At 47.2% G+C, this 27,560-nt stretch overlaps 2 protein-coding genes across 2 annotated transcripts; both read right to left on the bottom strand.

Moving 5' to 3' along the window:
• Window positions 1-27,067, bottom strand: Hoga1 (4-hydroxy-2-oxoglutarate aldolase 1). The gene is made up of 7 exons (XM_057779381.1): window positions 26,719-27,067; window positions 11,158-11,286; window positions 10,879-11,006; window positions 10,043-10,177; window positions 9,719-9,815; window positions 7,827-7,960; window positions 1-514 (listed from the first exon to the last, which is right to left on the bottom strand). Exons 1-7 carry the CDS (start codon window positions 26,909-26,911, stop codon window positions 365-367), a joined length of 966 nt encoding a protein of 321 aa, XP_057635364.1. The 5' UTR covers window positions 26,912-27,067; the 3' UTR covers window positions 1-364.
• C8H10orf62 (chromosome 8 C10orf62 homolog) lies at window positions 19,476-20,405 on the bottom strand. Its single transcript, XM_057779382.1, has one exon. The coding sequence runs from the start codon at window positions 20,403-20,405 to the stop codon at window positions 19,476-19,478; it is 930 nt and encodes a 309-aa protein (XP_057635365.1).
• Window positions 27,068-27,560: the final 493 nt, after the last annotated feature.

A 27,560-nucleotide genomic window follows, 5' to 3' on the forward strand; every position in this document is an offset into this window, starting at 1 on the left:
CCTTATTGGAAGAAGTGGTTCCTGGAGGTGGGGGCTTTGAGGTTTTCAAAAGTCCAAGCAAGGCCTAGTGACTTTCTCTTCCTCCTGCCTGCAGATCCAGATGTAGAACTCTCAGCTGCTTCTCCAGCACCGTGTCTGCCTGCATGCTGCCCTGCTTCCCATCACGATAATGGACTAAACCTCTGAAAGCAATAATCCAGCCCAATTAAATGCTTTCCTTTATAAGCATCACGAGAGTTATGGTGTCTCTTCACAGTAATAGAACATTGACTAATACATGCCCTAATTCCTAATGCCCTGTTCCTCTTCAGGCTATGGGAACAGTCGTCCCTGACAGCTCAGACCAGGTGTCTCCTGCTTGTCGTCAGAGCCAGCCATTGTTGCTGAAATCCAAGCGCAGGGCCTCCTCCTCAGCGGGACTCAGCTCCTGCAAGGGGGCACGGCAGGGGCCTCCATAGTAGCCAAACCAGTCCATGGTTTTCTTCATCCCGGGAATCCCGAAGCGCCGAGTCACCTGAGAAGAAGCACTCGTTAGAAGAGACTGCAGAGCCCCCACACCTCTGACACGCTTAGCTGGAAAAGTTGGGGTTCCCAGCCTCCTGAAAGGAACTCCAATCTGTGGTGCAGGTTGCACTGAGAATCCAGATTTAGACACCAGAAGTGGGTCAGTTATGGAGAGTCTCAGCCTGAATAAGAAGGTTCCCTTTAGGGCTTAGGAGAAAAACTGCTTCAACAAAGAGGGGCAGCAAGGCTGGGCCCCTGCAGCACAGCAGACCCGGTGAGCAAGGAAGGAGATGGCTTCGTGAAAGCCATGGACAGAGCCCAGATCGTGAGTTCCCAGCATCAGGGTCCCCCACCCACCCACAGCTCCTCCCCAGCCCTATTTAAATGCTTTCACAGGGGCTGGGAGGTGGTGGTGCCCGCCTTTAATCCTAGCACTCAGGAGGCAGAGGCAGGTGGATCTCTGTGAGTTCGAGGCCAGCCTGGTCTACAAGAGCTAGTTCCAGGACAGGCTCCAAAGTAACACACTGAGAAACCCTGTCTTGAAAAACAAACAAAATGCTTTCACAGGAAAGGATATATCACTAGCCACAGGAGGTTTGTCATGTAACTGCACTATTTATTACCTGAGCAACTTTTTTTTCCCTAGGAAAATGAAGGGGCTGAGCAACACTACCTCTGAAGGTTTGTGTATCACAGTGGGCACCTACAGCCATGTCACAGATAAGATCATACAGGGAATTTTACAGAATAAATGAAGGATCCAGTTTATTCCCTTTTCGTTAAAGCAACTGATCAGAAATATTGGAATGCATCTTTGACGATCTAAAAACTTACTTAATAAAGCTCCATTGGGGGAGATCTTTAGAGGTACGAGTTTCGTGAAGGTTAGAAGCAATGAGGCATTCAGTGGAAAAGGCTGAGGTGCATGTTGGATGACTGGCTTACAACTATCCGCCACTAGAGGGCAGCCATCACCAGCAAACTGATGTTTTCCCCATGTCTTAATGGGAAAAACACAATGTCTTAACAGCCTGGCTTTTAAAACTCGCAAGCTTTAGAGTTGGCCAAAACCTCCAGAAGAAGATGGAACCATGTTCCTACCATGGATTTTTGAAGATAGCCTGTGTGCCTTCTCAACCCTGGAGAAAGGGCTAGCTCTTTGAGCAGCAGAGACCCCAGAAAGTCCTAAGTATAGCCTGGGACAAGATGCTGGGTGGGAAGGCAGAAGGACAGGCCTTGGACAGAACAGGGCAATACAGTGACATCAGGCTGCTGTTGGAGCATCTGAGCCTACAGCTCAGGCAGCAGCGAAAGGTGTTCCAGGCATTCCCGAGTGTGTGCCCAGGGCTGGCACAAGAAGGGGCAGGATGGGGTGAGATGACCTCGGAGAGCTTTGATGGCAGCTGAGCGTCCCATCTTCCCAGGGGGGCAGCCAACACCACTTCCTCTGTAAAGTGAGATGACACCTACCCATAGATATGACTCAGACATCAGATGACAAACACCATTAAGATCACAGCAGTCCCCAAGACCGCTGGAGGCACTGCCTCCTCCTGTCCTGGCATTTGCAGATGTGGGACCCTTCTCTCGTGTGGGTAGACGGAAATGAGAAATGTAGGCCTCCACCCCAGGGGAATGACTAGAGTGTTGGGGGCAGCCCTGGCCCTGCTTAACTAGAAGGCTTCATTTCTGCAAGTTCTCAGAACCTATTGACAGAGTCACTCTGAGGGAAGCTCCGCATCCAGGAAGAAGCTCCCTTTCCTTCTCAGCTGCCCTGTCTTCTAAAACTGAGACAAGCCAAGCAGGGCAGGAGACCTAGATCACACCTGCCGCCTGCTACAAAGCATCTGCCACTGTGGGGCTGGGATACAGATAGCTCGGATAGCAAAAGCATAAGGGAAAATGGGCCTAGTGGCACAGGCCCATCATATCAGCTACTCAGTGGGCTGAGGCAAGAGGATCATAACTTCATGGCCTGCCTGGGTTATAGAGAAATTTCAATGGCAGCCTGGGCAATGTTTTATTTGTTGATTTGATTTTGTTCCTAGAAACAGATTTAGGGGGGGAAAGTCTTAATGAATTTGTTCCCATTAAATCCAGGAAAGTAAAATGATAATAAATTAAGTATATATAAGATACTCAAACCTAAAGCAAGTAATGTTCTCAGTGTTATATTCCCACTTTGCTAATATTGTTTTCAATGACTTAAATGCTCAGGGTGGGAAGGGTTACAACTTGGGAAATTACTTAAAACTTCTACATTTGAGAAGATAGAGACAGTTGTGCTCTTTCTTCCCATAACCACTGATGAACACTGTGGACATTACAGAAAACAGGCAGTGAATCTGTGCTGTGTGGTATATGTGTCTTTAATCTCAGCACTTGGGAGGCAGAGGCAGGTGGAAGAGTTGTAAGCCAGCCTGCTCTATACAGCAAATTCCAGGCCAGTCAGAGCTACACAGTGAGGCACTGTCTCAAAAAAACAGATAAGAAGACTCCAAAAGACAGACTGAAGAGGGGGGATCAACCAGGGACCTAAAGCACCAAAGAGCAACACAATGGTGAGTCTCCTGGTTCAGACTCGGAACCAAATCAACCATAAAATACCAGGGGGCACAACCAATAAAATTTCCAACAGGAGCTGGGGAGATGGTTCAGTGGGCAAAGCACTGGCCAGCAAGCCTAACGACCTGGGTTTTGATCCCCAGAACCCACACTAAGGTAGAAGATAGCCAACTCCACAAAGTTGTCTTCTGACTTTTGCATGTGCAGCGGGGCATCCACGTGCAATCCCCAATAATAACAAAAAGTTTTAAAATAAAAGTTCCAACAAGGAGGGCTAGAGAGATGGTTCAGCAGTTAAGAGCACTGGCTGCTCTTCTAGAGGACCTGAGTTCAATTCCCAGCACTCACTTGGAGGTTCACAACCATCTATGACTGTAGCCCAACGAACCCATTAAATCACCATGGCCACATGGTTTCAACTGGAGAATTCCACAAAATGTTTGAAGATTTAGCATTAATTTTATACCATCTCTATCAAGAAAAATAAAAATACCTTCTAGTAAATTTGATAAACGTTAAACCAGACTCAGTGGGGAATGAAGAACAGCAGGAAAGGAGGGAGAGGAGAACAAGGGGGGAGGAGAGAGAGAGAGAGAGAAAGGAAGGAGAAAAAATAGACCATTATTCCTTATGAATATAAGCATAAAAATTCTTATAAAAATATCACTAGGGGCTGGAGAGATGGCTCAGTGGTTAAGAGCATTGCCTGCTCTTCCAAAGGTCATGAGTTCAATTCCCAGCAACCACATGGTGGCTCACAACCATCTGTAATGAGGTTTGGTGCCCTCTTCTGGCCTTCAGACACACACACAAAATATTATATACATAATAAATAAATATAATTTAAAAAATATCACTAAATGAAATTTCAGCAACATACCAAAATAAACACATACTATGATTAAGTGAGGTTTGCTCCAGGGATGCACATCTGTGTCAGTATTTGAAAGTGATTAGCCTGGCACATGCCTTTTATCCCACACTCGGGAAGTAGATGCAGGCAGATCTCTATGAGTTCGAAGCCAGCCTGGTCTGCATAGAATGTTCCAGGACAGACAGGTCTATGCATAGAGACTCTATCTCAAAACAACAACAAAAAAAAGTGATTTGGGAGCTGAAGAGATGGCTCAGCAGTCAAGAGCATGTGCTATTCTTGCAGAGGACCCAGGTTCAGTTCCTGGCACCCACATGGGTAGCACACAACCATCTGTAACTTCAGTTGGCCTCTATGACCACCAGACATGCATATTGTGTACATACATACATGTAGACAAAATCCTAAAACACATAAAATAAAAAATAAATCTTTTTTAACTGATGATAAAGTCTACCATGTTAACAGGCTAAAGAACAGGGACATGATCATATGAGTCAATATGAAAAACATTTGACAAAATTCAGTACTTCTTGATGATTTGTAAAAGTTCATAGAAAAGGGACTGGAGAGTTGGCTCAGAGGTTAAGAGTACTGACTACTCTTCCAGAGGACCCGGGTTCCATTCCCAGCGACCACATGGTGACTCACAACTGTCTGTAACTCCAGTTCCAGAGTATCTGACACCTTTACACCAAAGCACATATAAAATAAAAATAAGTAAATTGTTTAAAAATTCATAGACAACCAGAAATAGAGAGTAGTATCCTCAATTGATAAAAGCATCTACAACCACCCAGAAGAAGCATTATATTTGTGGTGAAAGACTGAATGCTTTCTCTTTAAGATCAGGAACCAGGAATTTTATTCAACCTAGTACAGGAAGTCCTAGTCAATGCAGAGATGTAAGAAAGCAAATGAAAGACATAAAAATAGAAATGGACACAATGAACCCCCGTTGGTGTAGATGATATGATGGTCTATGTTGAGAATCCCAAGGCATCTACAAGCAACACACCCCTCTTAGAATTATTGAATGGGTTCAGCAAAGATACAGGATGTAAGAAAAAAAATTTAAAAAAAATCAGTTGTCAGTCTGGGCGGTGGTGGTGCACACCTTTAATCCTAGCACTCAGGAGGCAGAGGCAGAGGCAGACTAATCTCTGTGAGTTCAAGGCCAGCCTAGGGTAGAGAGTGAATTCCAGAACAGCTCCAAAGCTACACAGAGAGAAATCCATCCAGCAGACAGTGAAGTTAAAATACTGTTTTCATTTGCTCAGAAAAGCGTGAAGTAGCTGTATGTTGTGATGCATGCCTTTACCCCAGCACTTGGGAGGCAAAAATAGGCAGATCCTGTGTGTTCTAGACCAACCAGTGCTACGTAGTTCTATCCATAGATATCCAGAGATAGAACTACGGATAGAACTTTCTTGAAGAAAACTACAAAATACTGAATAAACAAAGAAGATCCAAATAAGTAGAGAATGTGCCATGTTTAGTGACTGAACAACAGCCGGGAAGTGATGGCACATGTCTTTAATCCCAGCACTTGGGAGGTGGAGACAGGCAGATTTCCGTGAGTTCAAGACCAGCCTGCTCTACACTGTGAGTTCCACGATAGGCTCCAAAGCTACACAGAAAAATCCTATCTCAAAAAAAAAGAAAGAAAGAAAAAACAAAGAGAGAGAGAGAGAAAGAAAGGAAGGAAGGAAGGAAGGAAGGAAGGAAGGAAGAAAGAAAGAAAGAAAGAAAGAAAGAAAGAAAGAAAGAAAGAAAGAAAGAAAGAAAGAAAGAAAGGTGACACAGGGAAGATGCTACCATCCCAGACTGGTCTACAGGTTAACAATTCCTAGTAAGATTTTTTTTGTAACTATAGACAAGATTATTCTAAAATTAATATAGAAAGACAAAGGAATCAACTACCTCAAGCAATTCTAAGGAAGCTAAAGAGAACCAAACAGGAGGAAGCAGCCTTTTACAGACTTGTTTAAACCATTACGCTGCAGCTAACAATCCAGACTGTGGCACAGTGGAGGTGTAGACACGCAGATCAATGGAGAGGCTAGAGAGCCCAGAAATAGACTCTCACAAACCTGCCCCACTGACTTTTGACAAAGGCAGAAAGGCAGCTCAACAGAGGAAAGAAAGCTTTCTCAACAAATGGTTTTGGATATCCATAGGCAAAAAAAGAAAAAAAAAAAAGAAAAAGAAAAAAAAAAGAACCTTGACCAAAGTCTCAGACTTTAAGCAAAAATTAACTCAAAATGGGTCACAAACTTTTACAATGTAACTATTCAACTTTCAGGAAACAAAGTAGGAGAATATATATAGCAACTAGTGCCGAACAAAGACTTCTTAGACTAGACATTAATAGTATGATCCAAAAAAGAACATATTGACAAATTTGACTTCAACAAGATCTTAATTTTTCCCCCAAAATTTAAAATTTGATTGACCAAAAACATGTAAAGAATATGAAAAAGAGAAGCTACAGACTAGGGGAAAATCTTCACAAGCACACATCTAACAAGAGACTAGTGTGTAGTTCTTCTAAACTTAACATATAAGAAAAACATTCACTTAGAAAATGGGCAAGATGCCAGGTGGTGGTGGTGCATAACTTTAATCCCTGCACTTGTAAGGCAGAGGCAGGAAAATCTCTGTGAGCTTGAAACCAGTCTGGTCTACAAAGTGGAGCTAGAGAAACACAGAGAAACTGAGTCTCAAACAAACAAACAAACAACTAAAAAAGAGAGAGAGGGGCTGGAGAGATGGCTCAGTGGTTAAGAGCATTGCCTGCTCTTCCAAAGGTCCTGAGTTCAATTCCCGGCAACCACATGGTGGCTCACAACCATCTGTAATGAGCTCTGGTGCCCTCTTTTGGCCTGCAGACATACACACAGATAGAATATTGTATACATAATAAATAAATAAATATAAAAAAATAAATAAAAAAGAGAGAGAGAGAAGAGAAGAAAAGAAAAGGAAAAAGAAAATGGACAAGTAACCAGTTAGGACTGCAGGCAGATAGCAAAGCACATGGTGTCTGGCTTGTGTGAGGCTTGGGCACAGTTTCCAGCACCAGAAGAAGAAAGAAAATGGACACAGGACATAACTCTCAGATATCTGAGATTCAAGGCTGTGACAAGCAAATGCATCAAAAGATGTTCAGTGTCCTCAGCCACCAGAAGCACATTACTTCCCAGCTCTCCAAAGGGCTGGAATAAGACAGCACACGTGCTGAGGATGCAGAGGTACAAACACATTTACATTAGTGCAGATGCAAAACCAGGACAGTCCCCGCTACTCAGGAGGCTGAGGCAGGAGGATTTCAAGAGCGCAAATCCAGCCTTCGCGACACAGTGAGACTCTCTTTCAAAATAAATAAAATAAGGATATACTTTTTTGTTTTAGTTTTCTTCAGATTTCAAAGCTTTGATCTTGACCAACATTCCTTGCTAAGTTCTCCTTGACCTGCCCCCAAAAGAACTGAAACATAATGTCTGACCTGCAGGGCTCATTGTTCTGACAAGTCTCCTGGAAAATCAAAATAGCTCCAGTTCTCTGCTGCCATGGTCCCTCCGGTTGTTGCTATCTGTACCCTGTGCGGTTGCTGTAAAGCCATGGCGCACTGTCCCAGAGTCACTGACGTTGCAGTCACTCAGGACATTTCTTTCCATGCATGTTCAAAGGGTTGGACATTTAACTAGCCCACATGGAAATTCCAATGAACTCTGAAGCTTGAGAACTTACGGGGCTCATTCTCTGCAATTGGGGTTTCCTGGAGAGTCAGTAGCGGTTCCCACACTGGGACATTCTCATGGAGAATTTGAAAGGGAAGGATTGAGCACGGACCCCGTGTCAGTCCAGGGTGGGAGCTCACCGCTGTGTTGGGCTCAATGAGACGGTGCTGCAGCGTCTGGGCAGCTTCCCACTGTCCTGTAAGGCAGAGTCTCTCCAGCTGGCATACCTGGGCCCCTAAGACATTGGCCAGGCCACAAATGCCCCCAACAGCTCCTGCCCAAAGGAGACAAAACATTCATCAGAGCTACTTACTACAGAGAAACCCAAACCCTGAGCCCCGAACCTTTTCATAATTGGGAATACGGGATGTAGATTTCTATAGTCTTTGGGCCATGCCACAGTCTGTGTGTCTAGTTATGTACTTCCAGCAAAGGCTGCCTGTATGTTCAAAACAAGAAGTCTGCATGCCAGTTTGCTGCTCAGAGCCAGTAGTGGAACAGGGAACACTGCCTTCAAGGCAGCCCCTTCACCTACCTTCCACCTACCATGTTCCCGGATCTTGACACCTTAGGGGCTGGGGAAACAGGAACTGAGTTCTGAAATCTTATTCCTTCAGTTAACTGGGCCATTATTGGTCGGGAGTGGGAAAGCAGCCTGGATTTGGGGCCAGGAGTCTGGGTGTTTCCTTCCCTTGGCTTCAGGATGTGAAATTCAGCCTTTGAGTGTGATTCTAAGATGAGGTAGCAGTGACCCTAAGCATAATGGTTCAAGACTGGAAGAAAGATATCAACTATGGGGCCAGAGAGATGGCTCAGTGGGTAAGCCCGATGACCCAAGTTCAATCCCTGGGACTTACATGGAAGGAGAGAACAACTTCCCAAAATTGTCCTTTGACCCCACATATGTGCCATTACATAGTGTACCCTACACATATGTGCCATTACATACATGCACCCTGCACACACATATGCATACAAAATAAATAAGATATAATTTAAAAATTTTAATGAGAACAGATTTACTTAAAAACAAAATAGCCAGGCATGGAACACTCAGGGAGCAGGGGCAGGTGGATCTCTATGAGTTTAAAGGCCAGCTGGACTACAAGAACTTAAAGGATAATTAGGGCTACACAGAAAGACCTTGTCTCAGAAAGAAAAAACAACTCAAAAGCTTACATATTGTGTGCTGACTGGGCACTGGCTGATGGGCTGGCCCTCTGACCATCACAGACCACTGAGTTGTTTAGGGTAAAATGCAGACCCAGTGAGGGCTGGTGTCCTGACTTGGTTACTGTGTGAAACCACACCTCAGTCGCCCCTACCTCCAGAGCCTGTGCCTTCTCCACTGTATCTCAGGAAAGAGCTACAAAAGCCCTTCCCCCACCTTGCACTTTAGAGACTGTAGGATGTGCTAGGACCCTGACCAAAGCGGAAGTCTGCAGAGCCCGGAGATAACGGAGACCACTGCTGTCTCCCACAGAGCTGAAAAACTTATTTCAGCTCACTGATGCTTCTGTTCCTCTGCCCCACCCACCAGGGCTCAATCCTGCCTGAACCCAAAGACCCTCTCCCAAAACAAACAAGAGCAGCTGCTCTAAGTGCCATTGCTAGGATGCTGGACTGCAAGAGAATCTGAGCAGACAGCAGGAGATCCCATCCCAACCTCCCAGGTCTGACAGTTCATTCTGTCCCATGCTCAGAGGCAGTGGAAAGCGGACTCCTGGCCTAGAGCAGCGGCCCGAGACCTCTGCTCCCAGAGAATGATTTACAGGGTGAGATTAGATGAGCTAATTTTGTCATCTAAGCATGGAATTTGGGACTTAACCAACTGCAGGCATCTCTACAGGCCAGCAACGTACTCATACACCCTCCCCCACTCAAAAGGGTCAAGCCCAGGCGCCCAGAATTGAGACAGCTGCTCCCTGCAGACCCAGGCCTACCTGGCCCCCCAACCCAGTCTCTCTTAGTAGTCCCGAGCATCTGGGTGCATTTTGGTTGGTCAGGACAGTTTGAGCAGCAGGAGGCTTACCCACAGCATAGCTGGCCAGGAGGAAGCCAACCGACCCAGCCAACACCTGGAAATCCTGCTTGTTGGTCTTGTGAACTATCAGCCCAATCCTGGTCACCTATTACAGCAAACACAGTGTGAAAGCTGGGTCCAGAGCTAGTGACCAGCCTGCACAAACACAGCCCAGTACCCAGAGAGATGCCCGAAGTCCAGACCATGCCTCGGGGAGCCCACCCAACAAGAACGGGACTGACATGGGTCTCGTTGCTACTCTGGGTTAGAAACTACCGCGCTAGAACCAGAGAAAGAGGAGGCAGTCCCAGTCTGGGAGCTGCTGCCACTCACATCGCCACCACTGTCCTTTATGCCGATGATATTCGGGTGCTGAGACAATGTAACCACGGCGTCCACAGGCAGGTCTAGCCCTGTGTTGGCTGGGACGCTGTACAACACCACAGGGATCGGAGAAAGATCCGCGACCTGTGGGGCACAGAGAAAAGGAGGCGGCGGCACCTGCCCGGGTCTGAGGGGCTGGAGGCTTACCCTCCCAGGCCCTGGACGGTGTCACTGCAGAGCTGTGTGACAGGTCTGCCTCCTGAAGGGTTGCAATGACAGGAAGTCTGAGTGTTCTCTGTACAGCAGGCACAGCCCGAAGCTATGCAGATCTCATGTAACCCCGAAGAAGCGCACAAGGCAGATGCCTTATTCGCCCTGGTTTTTTTTCTTTTTTTGTTTTGTTTTGTTTTTGTTTTTGTTTTTTTGTTTTTTTTCTTAAGATCTATTTTTATTATTTTTAATCATGTGTATATGATGTGTGGGTATATGCACATGAGTACTGGTGCCCTTAGAGGTCAGAGGCTTCCGATCCCCTGGAACCAGATGGGTGCCGGGAACTGAGCTTAGTCCATCTGTAAGAGCATTGTGAGCTCTTAAGCACAGAGCTACCTCTCCAGCCCCTATTCTTCCTGTTTTAAAGGAAAGGAAATTGATACGGAGAGGTTAGGGAAGTGGTCTAATGTCACACTGTTGGTACCTGATGGCTTATACTAGGACCTAGAGTGACTAATTGACATGACGTAGGCTCTCCGTGCCATTCCTAGCTTCTCCTTAGGCATGGCCTCCATCTCCGCCATCTCTGCTTTGTCCCAGGCCTCTAACCCACACCCACCCCTGCCACCTACCTTGGTGTAGTGGTGAATGAGGGCGGCGCTGCTCATGCGGCCACGATAGTAACAAGGTGTCACCACCATGACGGCATCAGCACCGACCTGAGCCATGCTGACGGTCATCTCTACCGTGGCTTGAGTGGCTGCAGAGGGGAGAGGGGAGACAGCAAGCGAAACAGGTCTCAGTGCGCCCCGGCAGGGGCAAAGCAACAGACAGAACCCAACCCCAGGGCCCAGGAGCCCAGATCCCCCACAGCCCAGCAACCCCAGGTCCCCGGGGCATCGTGTTCTCACACTCGCAGCCAGAGCCGGCTATCAGGAGCTTGTCCTTGGGTATGGCCTGGCGCGCTCGGCTCACCACCTCCAGGCGCTCGCTGCTGGTCAGGAATGGAAACTCTCCAGTAGAGCCCTGGATCACGAAGCCTACAACAGAGCCCCATGACTGCAACCCACCCATTCGTACCCTCTCGGGAGCATCAGGATGCTGGTATTGCAGTCCCCAGGGTTACTTTCCCATGAGGGCTTTCTGCCCAGCCTTCCCATCCCTGTCCTGACATAAACACAGGGCTCTCAACAGATGCACAGCAGTGCACCCACCGTTTTGCTTTGAGTGAGATACTTTAACTGTACCAGAAAGAACGGCCTATAACAGCCTGCACCCATGTTCGCTATGTCCATGACCACCCTTCCCATTATCTTCCACTTGGGCTTTCTGCCCCAGCTCAGGTGTTTACTGCTCTCTCTCTCTTTTTTTTTTTAATATTTATTTATTTATTTATTAAGTATACAATATTCTGTCTGCATATATGCCTGCAGGCCAGAAGAGGGCACCAAATCTCATTACAGATGGTTGTGAGCCACCATGTGGTTGCTGGGAATTGAACTCAGGACCTTCGGAAGAGCAGGCAATGCTCTTAACCGCTGAGCCATCTCACCAGCCCAAAAATGTGTAGTCCAGGCTGGCCTCGAACTCCAGATCCACCTGCCTCTGCCTCCTTCAGCAAATCCTACCGGCCTGCGCCACCAGAACCGGCTACTGTTCTCTTTCATATCTTTATACACATGCAACAAATATAAGGACCCAGAAATAAGATGACTTATACTTCAGAGAACTGGAGCCAGGCTTACATAACCTGCAGTTTGCTATTTTTGTTTGGCGTTGTTTTGAGTTTGTCTGCAGCAGAATACAAAGCTCTGAGTTGTTTGCTCCATTTCTATACAATGTTCAGTTGTCCTCGAGGACATTTAGACTTCTTTTCTGCTGCTGCAAATGACACTGAAACGAACATTTTCTGGAAAAATCTTTGGTTATGTCTAGGAATTCCTTCTATGTTCCCATAGTTAGGCCTGACAGTCACATCTGTGTATAGTTTCCTGGGTGCCAGGCTTCCCATTGGTCAGCACACATGACACAGCAGGAAAGCTAACTGACTGTTCACCATGCCAACTCTGGGTATCCTCAGAACTAACATTTGCCATTTTCTGTGTCAAAGATGGTGTCTCATTGCATTTTTTTCCTTTTTTGTCACCTTGATGTTTTGTTTGAGACAGGGTCTCACTATGTAGCCTTGGCTGACTGGGAACTCATAAAGATCCATCTGGAATGTTGGTATTAAAGGCGTGGACTACCATGCCCGGCTCACCCTCCTGTTTTTACCAACCATTTGTTTGAGAGGTTTCTAACCCATATCAGTTAACGGTACCAATATTTTTACTTCTTTGAAAGCCAAGCAGAACCAACACTCTCGGCAGAACCTTGGGGAATGAGTGTTAGCAGAGACATTGCTCCTGGGTTTTCCCATTTACTCTCTTTTCCTTCTCTTCTCCATGCCTGTGCTGGTTAACCTCAATTGTCAATTCGATGAGCTCTAGACTCCACCAGGAGCCAGGCCTCCAGGCATACCTGTGGGGGATTATTTTGATTAGGTCACCTGAAGAGGGCTGGCCAGCCCACTGTGGGCAGAACCATTCACTAGGTTGGGATTCTGGACGGTATAAAGAGGAGAAAATGGACTGAGCACAGTCATTGTTTTCTGCCTTTTGATTGTGAATGCAACTTGCTGCCTCAACTCCTGCTTCTGTAAGGCCCACCCCTCCGGGATGGACTGGAACCTCAAATACTAAGTCAAACCTTTCCTCTCGTAAGCAGCTCTTGTCAGTGTTCAGTCTCTCAAACCCTGGGACAAATGGTGGAGGTGTTTATTTAACATATCAAAGTGGGCCTGGCTGCCAGGTTCTCCCAGCATCCCTCAGTCCCTAGCTGTTACAGAGGATAACTGGCATACCCCACCTTTTACCCCCACCCCAACTCTCCAGCCCAGGGGCTAGCTGCCCTTCCTGCAGAGGCTCTTCCCTATGGAATCTATCCATTCTGGTTACCTGCCCCTTTCACCTTTGCCTAGGCTGCTGCATCTGGTTCCATCTTCTCCCCTTTCCCTCCCATTCTCCCTCTGCTCCGGTGGCTCAGGATCCTGTCCACTTTCAACTCTCCCAGATGATCCTGCCTCTGGCTATGTTCTCCCTTTTATCTACAATAAACTTTCTCCTCCATACCTAGGAGCAGTCATGGCCTTTCCTTTCTATTTATTTTTTCCCCCATTCAGTCAGGGTATTTTTTCAGTGTCAGGAAAGGCAATAATGACACTGTCCTTCCATTAAAACAAAACAAATCAAGCCGGGCGGTGGTGGTGCATGCCTTTAATCCCAGCACTCGGGAGGCAGAGGCAGGCGGATCTCTGTGAGTTCGAGGCCAGCCTGGTTTACAAGAGCTAGTTCCAGGACAGGAACCAAAAGCTACAGAGAAACCCTGTCTCGAAAATCCAAAAAAACAAAACAAAACAAAAACAAAATAAAACAAAACAACAATAACAAAAAATAAACCCACATCTTTAATTCCAACATTTGGGAGGTGGAGAGTAGAGAATCAAAAGTTCAAGGCCAGCTTGTAGGATTCGGGAGACCCTGCCTCAAACAAACAATAAAAATCATAAGTTAGTCAGATGGTGGTGGTACACACCTTTAATCCTAGCATTTGTGAGGCAGAGACAGGTGGATTTCTGTGTTCGAGGCTAGCCTGGTCTACAGAGTGAATTACAGGAGAGAGAGAGAACAACAATCACAAGTAGTGTACAAACACAGCACACAACACACTAGGATTAGAAATGAATAGTGAAGTGGGAGAAGAAAAAGACAAAAAAACTGGGAGCAGTATTAGCATACACAATCCGTGCCTACAGCAGTGTGCAACAAACCATCAATTTAACGGGGAGCTTCCCAGTAGAGACTGCTAGGGAAATGTGGTCCCTAACAGATACACAGAATCTGAAAGACAAGAGCAAAGCAGCTGCCCTGGAGAAACACAGAGTTTCCTGGCACTGAGACCAAGAGAAAGTGTTCCTGTGAGTCACTCTTCAGGGGACACAGTGTGATGCCGACTCAACTTCATACCACGTTTTCCACATTGTTCACAGAAGCGATAGGTTCCGCTGCCAGGAGGGCTGCTCGGAACCTTCTCGCTGGACACTGACTTTTCCTTTGTGATACCCCAAGGAATGTGTTTGGCTTCAGCATGAGTGTGTCCTGAGGTCGGGTCCTCGGGACTGGGGAAGAGTGCAGCTTCCTGGGAGTGTCCGACCTCTTTGAAGAAGCTGCTTGCCCTGGTGAAGTCTCCCATTTAACCAATACTGGGCCAACCCTTAACCATTTCAAAACCAAGATCATGCCACTTCTATTTAGTTGCCGAAGTTATCTGCTACCTCGAGTTGTGACAGGCATATGCTGTGGTCCCTAACCAGCCACGGTCACTCTTCATCTCGTACTCAATCACAGCAGCCCCTGGGCTCCATAGGTGACTCTCAAAGCAGAAAGCAGGGTCTGATGGCCCCAGAGGCAGCAGCAGGCCCTCTATTCCAGTCTCCTGTGGCAGACAGAGCCTCTCACACTTATTCCTTACCTCTCCAGCCCCCACCCTGCCTCCAGAATCAGGCACTAGGCCTGTACCTGACTCCCAAGCTGCAGACTGGGAAGTCATCACACCTGCAAGTCTCCACTTCCTTTTCTATAATAAGTAAGAGTCATTCCAGCCCCGCCTTGCAGAGTTGCTTTAATGGCTCAGCTAGGAAAATATCCCAGAAAGCACTTTGACATCTAGGATCTGGTGCTGCAAACAACCCCCTCCTTACCCTGACTGCATGTCCAGTCACCCCCTCCTTACCCTGACTGCATGGCCAGTCGCCCCCTCCTTACCCTGGCTGCATGGCCAGTCGCCCCCTCCTTACCCTGACTGCATGGCCAGTCGCCCCCTCTTTACCCTGGCTGCATGGCCAGTCGCCCCCTCCTTACCCTGGCTGCATGGCCAATCAAGCTCAGTTTCCAGGGCAGTTCATGACTGCCTGTGACCCCACCTCTGGGGAATCCAGGGCCCTTTTGTAGTCTACACACACACACACACACACACACACACACGTACATGACAGACACAAATTACACAGATGTGTATAAATTTCTTTTAAACAAAGATAAAAAGAGGGCTGGAGAGATGGCTCAGCGGTTAAGAACATTGGGTGTTCTTCCAATAGGACCTGGGTTCAATTCCCAGCACCCACATGGCAGCTCACAACTGTTTGTAACTCCAGTTCCAGGGAATATGATACTTTCACACCAACATACATAAAGTTAAATTAAAAAAAGAAAATTGCTTAACCAAACTTAAGCTTCCGCAACTGAAAAGTAGAGATGCTGTTATTTTTCTCAAACAGTGAAGTTAAAATGAGATGCTCTTTGTAAAGAACTTAACTGGAGCCTAGTGCTGTGTGGGTGTGAGCTGCAATCCTCCTGGAGTTGGAAGAAAGTTCCCTTTAAAGCCCGAGTGTGGCTGGGCCAGATGGGAGAACCTCTCAATTCCCATCCCCACCTGCACAGAAGTCCCTCTCACTGTGGAAGCTGCTCAGGTGGGTGAGGCCTGAGAAGGTTGCTGAGCAGGCCTGGGCTACAGAGGCAACCTGGTGTGGCCTAAAGCAAGCACAGTGTCTCACAGAAGGGTATCCCTGGTGCCTCATCATTGCCTCCTCCTCCAAAGTGTATCCTAGGACCCTCTGTGGGTCTCTGGCCACTGAGCCTTACTCCTCTGAGTTCCCCTTCCCCGTTCCTCTTTTTAAAAAATCATGTTCCCTGTGTATGCTCACATGCAGAAGGTGCTTGGAGTCCTTCAGTCACTCCAAGATCAGGCAAGCTTTCTCACTCTGACCTCTTCTACAAGACGAGATCTGGAGCAGATGGGCTAAAGTCCTCCTTTGTTCTAAGTTCCACAGTGGTTTCTGGCTTTCTTTAGCCTTCCCCCATCTATTAATGTTCTTTATCAATCCGGACTGGGGCGTGTCTTGGACACCACTTGCTTGGTTGTGCAAGGCCCTAGTTGGATTCCCAAGCACCATGAAAACAAATGTCGGGGTTCTCCCCCACCCACAACCACTGCCATTCTCCTGCCTCTGCGCAGAAGCTTATGGAATGCCTTTTTGCTTTGAAGCCAGCCGAGACCTCTCACAATCCTAGAGTAAGTGTCTCAAATCCCTGTCCCTCGGGGCCCTGCAGCCCATAGCATCTTGCTGTCCTACTATGTGCTCTTCTTGCTTGACCTGAAATCACCTAGTCAAGAAGAACAGCCTTGGAATGGCGACCAACACAGACTCACTAAGGTGAGTGTTGACAATCTGCTGTATAAAATAACCATCCTGAACATGCAGGCCTGAGGCAGACCTTTTTTTTTAAAAAAAAAAAAAAAAAAACAAAGAAAACAAAAAACAAACATGATCTAATTTATAACCTCCCTCTGGGACGAAATGCCTGACAAAATGCTTAAGCAATTCCCCAAAGAACTTTAATGGAGGGGGCTGGAGAGATGGCTCAGCGGTTAAGAGCACTGACTGATCTTCCAGGGGTCCTGAGTTCAATTCCCAGCAACCACATGGTGGCTCACAACCATCTATAATGAGAACTGGTGCCCTCTTCTGGCCTACAGTCAGGATACTGCATAAAAAAAAGAACTTGAATGGAATGAGGTCTGGATCTGGGAAGCCAGCCACCTCCCAGCTGGGGCCAGACACTCTGGTGGCTGTTTAGCTGCCCTTTGTCTCAGTCTCAACAGTCATCTGATGGTCTTTCTTCCCCTAATAAAAATGTCCACACCAAACCAAAATCTATAAGTGGCCTGCCTCTGGGCCATTTTGCCTACAACAGGACAGTAATAAAACTTTGGCATGTGCTCATGGACTGTCTGCAAGCTTTGAATTTTGGAGATGAAAATGGGATATGAGGAATGCCAATAACATCTTCCTTATAAGCACAAGAAACAGAACTGAGACTGAACACGGGTGCTAGTTGAACACAATTTTGCCAACTTGAAATATTTTCTAATTTTTTTTTGGACACAAGATCTCTTGTTGTCCAGGCTGGCCTCAAACTACGGAGCTAAGGATGACCTTGAACTCTTGACCTTCTTGCCTCTCCATCTCTGACGTGTTGAAATTACATTTGTACACCACTGTGCCTGGCTGAAACTTTTAAAAATGTATTCCAAAATTGTGAGCTAATTGGAAACATGATTTCTGATGTCCCAGGTATACGCTCCTTTGCCTTTTCTGGGCTGAGAAACAAACCCATGGCCTTGAACATAGCCAGGGGCTCCATCATTGAGCTGTGTCTCAAGTTCTGTGCTTATATTTCTAGTCTTTTCAGATGCCAAATCTCACCACTCTTTTGCTTTTTGTGAAAGTTTTTAGCCTCCAATACTTTGCTCTGTGATCGACCCTACTTATTTTCAATTAAATTGTCAATTTTAATTTAATTTAATTCAATTTGATTAAATTCAGTTTTGTCTGTTGAGTGGCTATGTTTTTGCAGGTGTGTGTGTGTGTGTGTGTGTGTGTGTATGCATGCATGGGGCTGGGCTTTTATGTGGCTACCAGATGGCAATCTCTTTCTGTTCTTTCCCTAGTCTGCAGTGCACCAAGTGAGCTAGGCTGACTGACCAGAAGTACCAGGGATCCACCTGTCTCTGCCTCCTCATTACAATTTTTTTTGTCTCTGTTTTGCTTTTGTTTTTTGTTTTTCGAGACAGGGTTTTTCTGTGTAGCCATGGTTGTCCCGGAACTTGCTCTACAGACCAGGCTGGCCTCAAACTCACAGAGATCTGCCTGCCTCTGCCTCCCAAGAGCTGGGATTAAAGGCATGTGTAACCACCAACCGGTACAAAGTTTTATGAAATATTTAAAATACGCCAATATAGGACATTCCTCAGATGGAACTCCTCCCATCCGAAGGAATTTTTTTGTTTCCCTTCAGTTTATATTTATTCTGCTGAAAACTATGAAAATAAAGATTCATATACACTTGGGCAGTGAGATGGTCCAGTGATTCCAAAACTCCTGCCACCTTGATAGTGCAAACCTGAAGACCTGAGTCAAATTCCTGGATCCATGTAAAGGTGGGAAGAAATGACCCCATAAGATTGCCCTCTGATCTCCACATGTTCATATCATATGCCAACAGCAAATTTAAAAAATTTAAATTTCATTCATACAAATTTATTCCAGCAATGTCCAGAAAATAAAAATACTAACCAACTGACCACATTTAAGGTGTCTATGCCCTTAGCTATCCTCAGTGACTTGACCCAGAGATCTAAGGCCCACAAGGTAAAAACTTAACAGACTCAAATCTATGTCAAAGATTTACCTGGAGTCAGGCAGTGACTTGTTGACCTGTCTAAAGACTCACAGAAGTGGCTGCTTGATTTGGGGGTAGAAGGTCCTAGGAGGAAGACTCAGAGAGAATGCCAGGTGTGTAGGAGGCCGGAAGAAAGGTAGACTATGTGTGTGTGTGAGGGGGGGGGGGGTCATCAGGATAAGCAGAGAGGTAGAACCTTGGGAGGGGAAGAGGACAGGAGGCAGGAGGCAGCCATAGTCTGAACACTGGAGCGGATGCAGCAGTCACAAGACTCAAGCAATGGTGACATGACCCAGATGTGTCATATACAGCTCTAAGCTGTGCACCCAGGAGGATAGGGCCCAAAGTCCCACCTGGATGGTTTACCACTTACTCTTTGCTGAAAGCCTGCCCGATCCCCTCTTGCCCAGCCCGTGCTCCACCCTGGTCCCTCGGCAGCAGTAGGCGGGTGAGTGTGAGACCTCTGGCACGGGAAACTGCTACGGTCTTAAGGCTGGTGCAATGAGAAGGCCCCCAGCCAAGGCCCACCTACAGAACTGCTGGGGACACACCCTCTCCTCCAACCCTGCCCAGAACTCAGCCGGCCACAGAGTCCCTGGATGCAGAATGAGGGCATGCAGGGCTTTATTGGCTCCATTCAGGCATGTGGAGTCAGTGTGGGGCTTGTGGTGGCTGCTCCTGTAATCTGCCTCATGTCTTCTCTTGTGGGTCTTCAGGGCCCTCGGGCTGTTGAAGCTGCATCCCTTCCTCCCTCACTCGTGGGGGCCAGAAGTAGGGATTTGGGTGGCAGCCTCTCACCCTGGACCAAGCAGGTTTCCCCATAGAAGAGAAAACAGGCCTGCGTATGTGAGCCGGCCCTGCTGGGGGAGGGGACACATGGTTAAGTGGCTTCAAGAGTCATAGATTTGGTGGCTGCGGTTGGGCAGACTATGGCTCTGATGGCTTGTGTGACCTGGTTGACCCTGATGGCTCTGGTGGCTTGAGTGACCCTGGTGACCCTGGTGGTTTGAGTGGCCCAGATGACTCTGGTGGCTCTGGTGGCTTGAGTGACCCTGGTGACCCTGGTGGTTTGAGTGGCCCAGATGACTCTGGTGGCTCTGGTGGCTTGAGTAACTTGGATGACCCTGGTGGCTCTGGTGATCTGGGTGATGACCCTGGTGGCTCAAGGAGTAAACAGGATGACTCTGATGACTCTGGTGGTTTGAATGCCTATGCTGGCTCTGGTGCCCATGGTGACTCTGGCTATAGATGGTGTGAGTTTGGTTGGAACCAGCTATGGAGGTTTCCCTCTGAGTGAGGAAATTCCCTTTCAGCTTTATCTCCACCTCCTCCAGAGCCTTCAGCTCTTCTGGGCTAATGTCCCTGGATTCCGCGTGGCCTATATGCTGGTAGGTCGTGGCACGTTGCAGCATGGCATTAGCCAGGTGATGCCCCTTGGCATCGATCTCCTTGGCACAAGCAGCCACAGCAGCCCACGTTTCGTCCTCCATTGACGAGGGCTTTCTTGACTCCCTCTGCGTCTCTTTGGTCACTGAGGTCCCAGACACCTTCTGTTTGCTGGCAAAGGAATCTCGGTGCAGAGCCATGCTCCCTTCTCCGTGTTTGGAGGTGAGGGTCTCCATGTGGAAGGTGGTGTTGGCTTCCCCGTGCCTATTTTCATATGAGGGGCCATTGTTGCTGACATAGCGGTGGGTGGGCAACCTCTCTTCGGAGAGGCGGCTAAAGTGAGACTTGATCCAGCTGTCATTTGATCGGCAGGATTCGGGAGACTTGTCTCGAGCACACTCTGTCTTCCTTTTCCTCCTCTGAGCCCACAGCATGAGGCCTCCACCTCCTAGCACGAGGGCAGTCCCCAGCACCACCTTGCATGATGGTTGCTGGAGGAACTCTAAGAAGTTCTCCAGGGCCCTAGGCCTCGGGCAGAGAGCTAAGAGCGCGCTGGGAGTGGCGGAGCCCAGATGGTATGGTTCATGCTTGAACGGGCCGGAGCCCTGCGGGTGTCTGGCAGGCAGGCCCCTGCCTCACTCTCCTCTAGTATGCCCTCTGACACCTCAGCAATGAATCCCATTGTGAGGAAGGCAGCCAGGGGGGATGGGGTGAGGTGAGGCCACCTTAGCACCTGCTCTCAGTGGGAAAAGCGTCATTTAGCTATGAGATGCTTCTGCCTTCTGCTGGCTGTGCAGGTCTTCTACTCTGTCCTGCTTACTTTCTTTGGTTTCCCTCGTCATTCCTTATCTAGTGGCCCCCAGAGTGCAGAGGACAGTGAATCAGTTTGGCCATGACAAACTGGGACCCCCTTAGCTGAACTGGCATCCATTCCTGGTCAATAACTCCCCAAGAAAACCATCCCTGCTGTCAACACAACATATACCGTCTCTTACAGCCCTAGCTCCATTACAGGGGAGAGTCCAGAAACTAAAGGGCCCAGGAAGGAGCTCATTCTGGAACAATGAGGTCACAATTGAGAACAGACAAAGCAGTGGGCTGAGAAGGCAGAGTAGATAGGACAAACGTCAGGCCCCAAGGCCTGGGGTCATTTTACATTCTACGTAGTAAGCTACGTCTTTCCCTAGTGATAGCTTGAAGATCCAAATTGTTTGCTTGTTTGTTTGTTTTTCGAAACAGGGTTTCTCTGTAACAATGCCACAGATCCCTGTACAATCCTGAGTTATTCCTGTGTATTTGGGGCTAGAACAGGTCTGGGCTACTGCTGTTTACCTCGAAGCATGTAGCACCCTCAGAAAGGCCCAAATGGCCGGGTGGTGGTGGCGCACGCCTTTAATCCCAGCACTCGGGAGGCAGAGGCAGGCGGATCTCTGGGAGTTCGAGGCCAGCCTGGTCTACAAGAGCTAGTTCCGGGACAGGCACCAAAGCTACAGAGAAACCCTGTCTCAAAAAACCAAAAAAAAAAAAGAAAGGCTCAAATGGTCCTTGTAAAAAGCTGTGTTATTTGGGACTGGAACAATGGCTCAATGGTTAAGAGTACTGACTGCTCTTCAGAGGTCTTGAATTCAATTCCCAGCACCTACATGGTGGCTCACAGCCATCTATAATGGGATCTGTCACCCTCTTCTGACATGCAGGCATACATGTAGACAGAGCATTCATATGCAGAAAATAAATGCTAAAAAAAAAAAAAGCTGTGATATTTGAGGGGCTGGAGAGATAGATCAAGAGCACTTGCTAGTCTTTAGAGGGCCTGAGTTCAGTCAAGCTCAGCACTTGTCAAGCTCGATTCTGTAATGCCAGCTCCGATGGATCTGACATCTCTGTCCTCCTCTGGTTTCTGTACTCAACATGCCCATGTCCACTTGCTGTGGGACAATGGTCCTGTACCTTGTAAAGTTTTGTCACTTGTACTGTTTTAATAAAATGCTGATTGGCCAGTAGCCAGGCAGGAAGTAGGGGCGGGGTGACCAGAACAGGAGAATTCTGGGAAAAGGAAAGGTTCAGTCTGCAGTCATCATCCAGACAGAGGAAGATGAGAATGCCTCGCTGATAAAAGGTACCAAGTCACATGGCTGACACAGACAAGAATTATGGGTTAATGTAGGATGTAAGAGTTAATAAGAAGCCTGAGCTAATAGGCCAACCAGTTTATAATTAATGTAGACCTCTGTGTATTTCTTTGAGACTGAATGACTGTGGGACCAGGCAGGACAGAAATCACTGTCAACATTCATGTGCAGGCACACATACCTACATAACGTTACAAAGTAAATCTTTTTTGAAAAGTTGATACCAGGTACAGTGGCACACAGCTGTAATCCCAGCATACAGAAGGTAAAGGTAGGCATATCTCTGCAGATTCAAGACCAGCCTGGTCTGCAAAGTAAGTTCCAGGACAGCAAGGGCTATGTAGAAAGAGTCTGTCTCAACCTCTCATCCCCCTCAAAAAATTATTTGAAATATTTTCTCTAATCAAGTAATAATTTTTATATATACAATTTTTTTTCAGAAGAAACCATAGTCCACATTACATGTGGTAGGAATAAGGTACAGCTGAAAGCTTTAGGGGACCTCAGCTCTCCAGCCTTGTTGAACTATCCTGGGAATTTCTACTAACCTCATTGGAAATAACAACTCAAAGTTCACCTATGAGGCTGTTTACAGGTGTGAGTTCAGGGTCACTGGCCCTTCTGAACAACCCCTCCCTCTAGGCTTTGGCTATGACCTTCCAAAAGTTTTTTTTATTAAAAAATTTAAATTTAGTCTGGCTGGGCAGTGGTGGCACAAGCCTTTAATCCCTGCACTTAGAAGGCAAAGGCAGGTGGATCTCTGTGAGTTCAAGGCCAGCCTGGTCTACAGAGTGAGTTCCAGGACAGCTAGAGCTATACAGAGAAACCCTATTCTTAAAAAAATAATTAAATTAAAGTATAATTAGATTACTTCCCTCATTCCTTTCCTATGCCTCCTTGATTAATTCTTTCTCAAATCGATGGCCTCTTTTTCCTTATTGTTACATATATATGCATAAATATAATAAATACAACCTGCCGACTCCATGTGTACATGATTTCTGGGCTTACCACTTTGTACGGGATAACTAACTAGGGGTTCATTCCTGAGTGAAGCTAATTCTCCCTCTCTCAGCAGTCAGTAGTTAGCTGTAGTTCTCTGTCTAGGGATGGGACCTCTATGAGAGTTTCCTCTTCCAGGTTAGCATGTCTGTCGATATTGTCATTGTTCAGGTCTTGATTAGGCACACCAAATTTGGTTATAATTTTTATTTTACTTAATAAAATTTTGAAGCTTAAGATTACAGAACCCTTACTCAAGGCCCATTTTTATAACCATAAAACACTGTGCACAACACTCAAACCTGCATTTTGCACAAGACAGCAAACCAGAGGAGCAGATCCTGTGCTTGCTGGTACTAACACCACTTCTGATTTTCTTAGCCTCAAAGAGCTGCTTCTATGTATGATTGACACGTTTTTGCAGTTTGTAATTTGTTGGGGGAGGGGACATCGTCTTCTAGAATTGCTTTCGGCTTTCATGAGGGTGGTATTCTTTCTATGGGATCCTGTGAAAGTGGAGAAGTGGTTGAGTTTCAAGATTACTGTCTGGGGGGCTGGAGAGATGGCTCAGTGGTTAAGAGCATTGCCTGCTCTTCCAAAGGTCCTGAGTTCAATTCCCAGCAACCACATGGTGGCTCACAACCATCTGTAATGAGGTCTGGTGCCCTCTTCTGGCCTGCAGACATACACACAGACAGAATATTGTATACATAATAAATAAATAAATACTTAAAAAAAAAAGATTACTGTCTGGTATGGTTGCAGATGGTTTCTGAGTGTTTGGTATGATGTGGGATTTCCGACGTGGGATTCCCCTCTGTATGCTGTGATTATGTGATTACCATTAATGAATAAAAAAACTACCTTGGTCTGTTGATAGGGTAGAACTTAGGTGTGCGGGAAAAACTAAAAGGCACGCTGAAAGAAAAGAGGCAGAGTCAGGGAGAAGCCATGTAGCCCCCGCCAGAGACAGACACTGGATGGATTTTTACCCAGTAAGCCACAGCCACATGGCAATACACAGATTAATAGAAATGGGTTAAGATATAAAAGTTAGCCAATAAGAAGCTAAAGCTAATGGGCCAAACAGTGATTTAATTGATACAATTTCTGTGTGATTATTTCAGGGTTAAGCGGCCAGGACCAACAAGCGGCCTCCTCCAACAGTAATTAATTTATCTACCGAAGATATCCCTTATCTACAAGTTAGGAGCCACTTTCTCTTTCCAAAATAGCTAATGGTGGTTGGTTTGTTTTGCTGACTACCAAAGGCAGCCATTGCACATCTTTTAATTCTTCCTTATCATTTCTATTTTGTACTTCAATGGAACTATTTTGGTTCAGAACTGACATGTACTTTCTATACTACAAACAGGAGCTAAAGGTTTGGCATACTCTTTTCATTATTTATTCTGCATTTTTGTTTGGTTGTTGTTTTTTTGAGACAGGGTTTCTCTGTGTAGCCTTGGCTGTCCTGGAACTCATTCTGTAGGCCAGGCTGGCCTTGAACTCATAGAGATCTGTCTGCTTCTACCTCCCTGGTACTATGATTATAGGCATGTGCTACCACTGCCTGGCTATTGTGGGTTTTTATATGGTATTTGATAACATTAACTAATTTGTCTTAAAAAATAAAAATTTTACATTTTTGGGAGGGCACATGTCTCTTGGAATGCATGTGGAGGTCAGGAGATGACTTGCAGAAGTTGGTTCTCTTCTTCCATCTTACATAGGTTCTGGAGACAGAATTTAAGTCATCAGCAAGAACCTTTACCCAAAGTGTAATCTCGCCAGTCCCTTAACTTTTATTTTAAAAGAATGCTGTTCATTTAAATAATCAGTACAGATCAGCAATACTTAAAAAATAAATATAAAAACAAACCAGCTGGGCAGTGGTGGTGCACATCTTTAATTCCAGCACTTGGGAGGCAGAGGCAGACGGATCTCTCTGAGTTCGAGGCCAGCCTGGCTTACAAAGTGAGTTCCAGGACAGCCAGGGCTACCCAGAAAAACTCAGTCTCAAAAAAACTAAACAAAACAAAACAAAAACCCAGAAAACCCCAGAGCTTCAGGCACTCCTTCTAGAATATACTGTGCTCACTCACGGAAGCACCAAGGGCAGGTTCCATCTCTTTAGAGGACTTGCTGCCCACACTCATGCAAAGTACTACATGACAGCTGTCTCCATCTGTCCCTGAGCACTGGACTGCATAATCTATTCCAGAAGGCAAGAGAAACAGATTTAATGTTGTGGTTGCACACTGGAGCCGTGACAGGACCCCCTGACTCTATGCCCTCTATGCCAGCTGCACACTGGAGCCGTGACGGGACCCCCTGACTCTATGTCCCCTATGCCAGCTGCATGGTTGACTATCTTGGGAGAATTATGTCAAGCTGCCTCAGAGCCTGAGGGCTTAGTTCCTGACCTCTAAAGCCCTCAACTTCTTGGTATGAGGTGAATAGAGAACTCAAATACCATCAGGAACCCATAAGCCAAATCCCCCCAAAATTGTCCAGGGTACCCCATGCTGGTTGCAGCAGTTAGGGAGGCAAGGGAAAATCCAAAGACAATTCTGGAGGTCTCTGTGAACTCCTGCATGGCAGAAACACAATGTATACAAAAGCTGGTCCTCCGGCCCCTGTCTTGGTCCTTCAGCTGAAGGGGAGTGTTCTCTCTGAAGCTAAGGCTGTCATGCTTTGCTTTAAGGAAATCAAGTCTCAGCCCAACTCCAGGCTGCCATAAGCAAGCTCCAGACACACTGGCCCTGTTTAGTGTGTGCACCCATAGGCCATTTATCCCTTGAAAAACACTCGTCATCATCTGAGTACTGAGCTGGGGCGGGGGACTCACTGTCACAAAGCAGCTCTGCCGCAGAGTCACTTGCACTTTTAGTAATCATCATTCCAGGAATCGATACCTTCAAATGTACATCACTCTAGAATTTATACCAAGCTTTCACTCCTATTCTTCCAGATTCTTCTTCTGACTACCCCACGACCTGGGCATTATCACTCCTATGTGTCATATGGAGAAGCAGGCAAAGAGTATCCCATAGGAAAGGCCATTGGCAAAGCTGTGATTGGAAACCAGAGGCCACTATCCTAGCTGCTAGCCTGTGCCTCCTCAGGTAGAGCCACACCAAACAGCATTTGTTGGAACAGTCTTAGAGGGGATCCAGCAACTCAGGAGGTGTTAGAATAAGCGGACAGAATGGAGTATGTAATCAGCCGGATCAAATCTCAGCCGCTATGTGTTAGCTGTGTGGCTGTGGACGGTGATCACATCTCTCAGACCCGTGTGTAAAACAAGAGGTGAACCAGAGGGGCCGGCACACTGAGTAGTTCTGCCAGGCAGGCTTGGGAGGAAGGGAAGTGGGCCAATGGCCTTCCCATCAGCAGAGGGCCTGGTAGACAAGGACGTCCTCATTCACTGACCCACGTGATCCCCACAAAAACCCTGGGAGTAGAGAAGAAGGTGCCTCAGCCCTCCACAGCTGGGGAAACAAAGGCAGGTGAGGCTCTGTCCATGGTGCCAGACCTGTGTCCTGTCGTCCCGTCCTCGTGCCCCCCCCTCCCCGCTTCCGTCAATCTGGCTTCCCAAATGCCCTCTTACCTCGGAAGGGGAAGGTGCCTAGTTTATTCAGGTTCGCTTCCAGTTTCCCATAGTCTACCTCCGCGGTGGCGGTGAAGGGGGTGGTCACAGGTGGGTAGATGCCGGCGATGTCTACCTTCTTCCCCTTCACAGTCCTAGACAAGCCCCTGCTCAACCCGTGCCTCATAGAGGCCCAGATTTGGCGGCCTAGCATTTCGGCAGGAGGCCTGAGGTCCAGCTGTCTACAGCCACAGGGGAACTGAGTTTGGACTCCTTTATCCCACTGTTAATGATCAACAGACCCAGTTAAAAATTCGTGGCCCCAACCCACAACTTGTGGACGTGGTGGGAGTGTAGCCTGGGGGCGGGCCCAGAGGCTTGACGCTGGTCTTCTAGCCTGCTAGGAAGAAGAAGCTGGAGAAATGCCACAGCTCTGGCCTGAAAGAGAGCTGGCTCCTGGAGTTTACACTAAAAGTGTCTCGGATGGAGCTTGGGCCCTCTTCCCACAGCCCCAAAGCCAAGAGCCAGCACCCCTACCCCAACACAAACAACACCGTCCAGGCTGGTCTGAGTCTGACGGAATTGATTGGCTGAGCTGGCCTGGCCCCGCCCCACTGCAGCGGGGTTGAACCGTGGTTCAAGAAGCAGCTGTGGAAAAACCACGCCTCCTGTCTACCAGGCTCCAACCAAGGCCGCAGTGTGTTAGCCCTCTCTGCAGGACACACACCTCCATAGAACAGTCTTGGGGACTGAGGGGCAGAGAATGAGTATACCACAGAGGGGAACTATATCACAATCCTGGCCCTAGGGATGAGGGATGAAAAGCAGGATGATGTGGACAAAGCAAGACCACAGAAGACTCC

This window comes from Chionomys nivalis, chromosome 8 (assembly GCF_950005125.1).
Source record: "Chionomys nivalis chromosome 8, mChiNiv1.1, whole genome shotgun sequence".
Taxonomy (NCBI): Eukaryota; Metazoa; Chordata; class Mammalia; order Rodentia; family Cricetidae; genus Chionomys; species Chionomys nivalis.

What these genes read in the sequence shown, in the direction of transcription:
- C8H10orf62 (XM_057779382.1), bottom strand. Translation starts at nt 20,405, where the DNA reads ATGCTGTGGGCTCAGAGGAGGAAAAGGAAGACAGAGTGTGCTCGAGAC.
- Hoga1 (XM_057779381.1), bottom strand. Translation starts at nt 26,911, where the DNA reads ATGCTAGGCCGCCAAATCTGGGCCTCTATGAGGCACGGGTTGAGCAGG. An exon ending in AGGCACCTTCCCCTTCCGAG is followed by an intron (nt 11,287 to 26,718) that starts GTAAGAGGGCAT and finishes GCTCTGTTGTAG; the next exon opens with GCTTCGTGATCCAGGGCTCT. An exon ending in TAAAGGACAGTGGTGGCGAT is followed by an intron (nt 9,816 to 10,042) that starts GTGAGTGGCAGC and finishes TTGCTGTAATAG; the next exon opens with GTGACCAGGATTGGGCTGAT.